Source organism: Suricata suricatta, chromosome 17 (genome assembly GCF_006229205.1).
Source record: "Suricata suricatta isolate VVHF042 chromosome 17, meerkat_22Aug2017_6uvM2_HiC, whole genome shotgun sequence".
Classification (NCBI taxonomy): domain Eukaryota; kingdom Metazoa; phylum Chordata; class Mammalia; order Carnivora; family Herpestidae; genus Suricata; species Suricata suricatta.
In genome coordinates, this window is record NC_043716.1 from 37,944,438 (window position 1) to 37,949,091 (window position 4,654).

The 4,654-nt window shown below is 42.2% G+C and overlaps 2 protein-coding genes across 2 annotated transcripts in view; both read right to left on the minus strand.

Moving 5' to 3' along the window:
- LOC115281616 (keratin-associated protein 4-12-like) overlaps positions 1 to 163 on the minus strand; it is a 6,926-nt gene extending 6,763 nt beyond the window's left edge. The window contains exon 1 of the mRNA XM_029927031.1: positions 3 to 163. Within this exon, the coding sequence (XP_029782891.1) occupies positions 3 to 163 (161 nt within the window). The remainder of the gene's footprint in view (positions 1 to 2) is intronic.
- A 4,237-nt stretch (positions 164 to 4,400) lies between these two features.
- Positions 4,401 to 4,654, minus strand: part of LOC115282543 (keratin-associated protein 2-4-like) — a 592-nt gene continuing 338 nt past the window's right edge. Inside the window, exon 2 of the mRNA XM_029928621.1 lies at positions 4,401 to 4,619. Within this exon, the coding sequence (XP_029784481.1) occupies positions 4,401 to 4,619 (219 nt within the window). The remainder of the gene's footprint in view (positions 4,620 to 4,654) is intronic.

The following is a 4,654-nucleotide window of genomic DNA, read 5'->3' on the forward strand; positions in this document are numbered from 1 at the left end:
AGCGGCTCGTGCAGGTCACGGGGCGGCACACGGTGGTCTGGCAGCTGACGGGGCGGCAGCAGCAGGGGTCGCGGCAGCAGCAGGGCTGGCAGCAGGAGGGCTGGCAGCAGCCTGTCCCGCAGCCCGGGGAGGAGCAGGTGGAGCCGCAGCAGGAGCCGCACATGGTGGTGGTCTGGGGCTGGTCTGGGTGGGAGGGGTGAGAGGACTCAGGTGTGGTCAGGTGTGAATGCCTCCCTCCTGCTCTGGGCCCTTTATATACCCTGGCCGGGCGCTGATGACCGCGCGACTCCAGTCATTTCCTTATTTGCGTTACTCTTTCTGAAATGGCACTGGTAAGTTAGTAAGCTCCCTAGACATTTTTTTTAGGTGCTCAGGTACTCACTCATGAAAGACCATTTGCTTTTCTTATTTAATGGAGACCCATTATATTTTGCTATTTATAGTTCAAATATGAACTTAATGACCCTAATTTCAGAGTTTCCAATTATCCTAATAATTCAATGATGTTTTTACCAATGATGTTTTGATAGCACAGAATAGTAGTCATGCCCTTGGATTTGTTTACTAATAGTGGAAGTGAATTCCCCAAGTTGTAAGGGTCCATTTCCACCACTAAGCTTTCTGGACAAGACAAGTTCAGAGAAGTAATATGACGCTATTTTAAAAGGCATGCATGGTCTGTGAATAAAAGAAGAGTTTTGTTGTATACTTTGTGTAGCTACAGGAATGAATCTTATCATCATGAGTGGGTTTCCCCTCCCAATTTTTAAAATTTTGGTAAAATACATGTAATGTACAATTTACTCTCTAACCATTGATAAGTGTACAGTTCAGGGGTATTAAGTACATTCATATTGTTGTGAACCATCAGCACCATCCATCTCTAGAACTCTTCATCTTGCAAAACTGAAATTCTGTCCCCATTAAACAACAACCCCCATGAACCCCTCTTTTCAGCCCCTGGAAACCACCATTGTAATTTCTTTTTTTTTTCTTAATTATCTCCTGTCCCCCTCTCCACCCTATTAGTATTGGCTCCAACACTACTAGGCATATGACTTAGGGAAGTCACTTACCTGGCTCCTTATGTATAGAATGTAGCATATAAACCCAGCCTCTGCTAATCCCTGCTCTGCTCTCTGTTACTGTGAGTTTGGCTTTTTTTTCTTTGTCTTATATACATGCTCATTAATTTTCATAGTTGTAGCTTTCCAAACCATGATGAATTTCATTTTTAATCTTCATGATGGCCAGTATCATTGAGTTCTATTAACTATATTCTAAGTACTTTGCTAAAAGAAATAAATGTACTAACTTATTCTTTATAACAATCCTTTGATGTAGGTATTGTTGAATTCCTCATTTTACACATAAGGAACCAGAGAGGTGACTTGCCTAAGGTCATAAACATACTGTGTGGGAGCCAGTACTCACTGCAAAAACACCTGTGGGCTGAAGAGTGGAATTGTGGTTACCATATTCCCTGTCATTAAGGAAAGTCTGTTTAATTTAGGAATTTTAACAGTGAATTTATTTTTTAAATAGATGGTATTTGTGAAATGGCTAATATTTAGAGTTATCTGGAAGGACTCTATATCTTCCCAATACCCTCAGGAATTCAAAGAATTATCTCCCACGGAGCCTTTTAAAAATTCCAAAACATACCATAAGGAGATAGCATCAAAGTTGGACATAATTGATTTGTTGTGGAGCACTATGAACAAAGCCACTGTTAAGAAAGAATTTCCTCGACCCTTTAAGGTCTTTCTACCGGGACTAAGGGAAAAAAACGAAATGAGACAGATTAACAGGAGAAAATAAAATTTAACAGAATACTTGTGGGGAATCCATATAGCTATGGAAATTTCAAGGATGGTGAGACAACATGATACTTATATGAGCTAAGGAGAAGGGTGAGCGTCTGAGGATACAAAGGGGAGAAAGACCAGTAGCAGGAAGGTGGGAGGTGATTTTTAGAAAGCAAAGATTGCTCTTTGATGCAGGTAAGTTTCTTATATAAAGAGAAATCTCTGTTAATAGCTTTCTTCCTGGTAGAGACAGGTAGTCGAGGGAGAGGTAAAGAATGTTTCCTGAATCTGCTAGGTTTTGATTGGATTTAACTCAAAATAAGGTTCACACCAAAGTGGCCCATTTGGGGGCAGCCTACCCTTGGTTCCTCCTCTACCATCTAGATGAAAGTTGCAGTCTGCCAGCATAACCAAGGCCCAGATAGTGATCCCAGCCAGAGGTGGCCTTCAGGCCCGCTTTGTCTACACCCAGGGTCTTGCTTCAGTGTCTCCGCATGCACTACATTTGAGCGTATTCCTGCTTACAGAGCCAGTTGTGATTCTCAGTTGTTTGGAGCTGTAGGAAAATCACATCACACAGCCATTTTATAGACTCTGCCTTTGGATTTCCTTAGGTCTGACCTTTTTCTTTACAACTAAGTCTGTGGTTGAAGGCTGTAGTGCAAGCTTCCTTCTTGATCATTCTATTTGCAAAGTCCGTTGCAGGCTTACCCAGATCTTTACCAGCCACTGTGGCTAACCATGGCATGGAGTTACTGTGGCAAACACAATCTCCTAATAATGAGGAGCTTGGGAATACACAAAGCATTCCACATCTGAGAATATATTAAAGACAAGGAATTCTCTAGAAGGCTAACAAAGAATATTCTGAGAGGAGGAAAACAATGTAGTTAGAGACTTTTTTAAATGGTGTTCAAGACCATGTAGAAAGAAATTAGATTTGTGAGCCTGTCTACCAGTAAACCAGACCCTTACTAAAGAGAAAACCCCATTGTGTATGCAAATGTTTTGAACACATTGGACTTCTTGTTGAGAAATTTTTACTGTATTTCAAGAAAAAGTACTTTCCTTCATGAGAAAGCTTATATAGTCTATTGTAAGAATGCATATATCCAGCATGAGGAGAGAATCAGTGAGGAATGAAGATGTTTTTCTCTCCTCTGATTCTGTAGAACTCAGTCATTCAGCAAATTCCCATTATATCTTGTGTGTGAAATATGGCACAGGTCAGTGGGAATCCAGTAGTGGAAAATTCAGCCAAGTTCCAGGCCTTGAAAAAGCTTATCTGGCTTGCCTTTTCCCTCTGGGCAGGTAGTATGCCCAAGCAGACAAGTAGCACATTCCAAAAAAAAACTCTTTTAGATCATATGATGGGAACTCCATGTATATTTCTCAGAAAAACACTAGTGGTTGGTTTACTGAGCAGCCTAAATGTTTAACAACAACAAAAACATATCCAGTGTGGATTAATGTTAATCTTCCAACTACATTGGCATTGTTTTAATTTAATTCTGAATTAGAATGATTCCAGCTAAGCCATGGATCTCCTCTTCCCAGCAGCATGATTTTATTAGAATCAGAATTTGCCAGAAGCACCTGGGTTGCTCAGTCAGTTAAGCATCCAACTTTTGGCTTCGGCTTGGTTATGATCTCATGGTTTGTGAGATCGAGCCCCACATCAAGCTCTCTCTTGAAAGAAATAAATAAACATTTAAAAAAAAGAATTGGCCATAGTGGTGCTGGAGGGGAGCCTTGGGGAAGATGGAATAGTAGTTCTTCCAGCCTAGGCTTTCGGTGGTTCAGGATTCCCAGGTACCAATTAGTATTAATCATGGCACAGTTTCCTAAATCAGGGTATAAACATAGCTCTGACTTAGGCTTCCTCCGCCTTATCACATGTATGGGGATGATTCATGGGTCAAGTTCATGATCAGAGAAACTGCTGTCTCTCCATTTCCTCAGTATAACCACAAAACCTGGAGCTTGAGATATGAAGGTACCTCTTATGGGATATTCTGTATTACGTGAACTACTATGAAAATTATAGACCTTGCACTTGAATTGTTCCTAAAAGTAAAAAAAAAAAAAAAAAAGCCCTTGAAAAAAATCCTTATTCTTTTGGTTCTTCTGATTCTGCATGCCATACCGTAAGCTTAAAAAAGCTTTTGGAGATTAATAAATAATAAAGAGAAACACATTTACTTCCCAGAAATAAAATTTTTATTATTTTACCATGTGAAACCCCAGCATAAATGTAATGATATTCTGGAAAACTATCTCGTCTTGAAATAGTAGAGATGTGATGATGAGTCAGTGGGATAGAGCTCCATCCAAGAAGAACTTTGATCTTTGTTCACTCATTTTTTACAAGCCAGGAATTTAAATGAGGAAAGCTGGCCATGTTTCTAAAGATTGTCAACGAGGGCCAGGACTAACTGGTAATTATGTGGGAAAATGGGTAGACAGCTACTGTAGAGTAAGTTGTTGAAGAGCAGGTAGTTTGCAAAGGATGTAACTCTCCTCTGATCCTGTGTGGTGGGAAAGAGTGTTCACATGTTTCCGAACACCTGGGGATGCTTCTCACGTGGCTGTTCAGCAGCAGGAGGTCCTGCAGGTGGTGCGGCAGGGGGCAGGCTGGCAGCAGGGAGGGCGGCAGCAGGGCGACTGCACAGAGATGGGCTGGCAGCAGGTGGAGGCCCAGCAGCAGGGGCGGCAGACCACGGCCGTGCAGGACGTGGGGCAGCAGCTGATGGGGCGGCAGCAGCCCTCCTGCAGGGAGCAGGGGTCACAGCACACGGGGCGGCGGCAGGGCTGGCAGATGGGGCGCGTGCAGCGGCTCGTGCAGG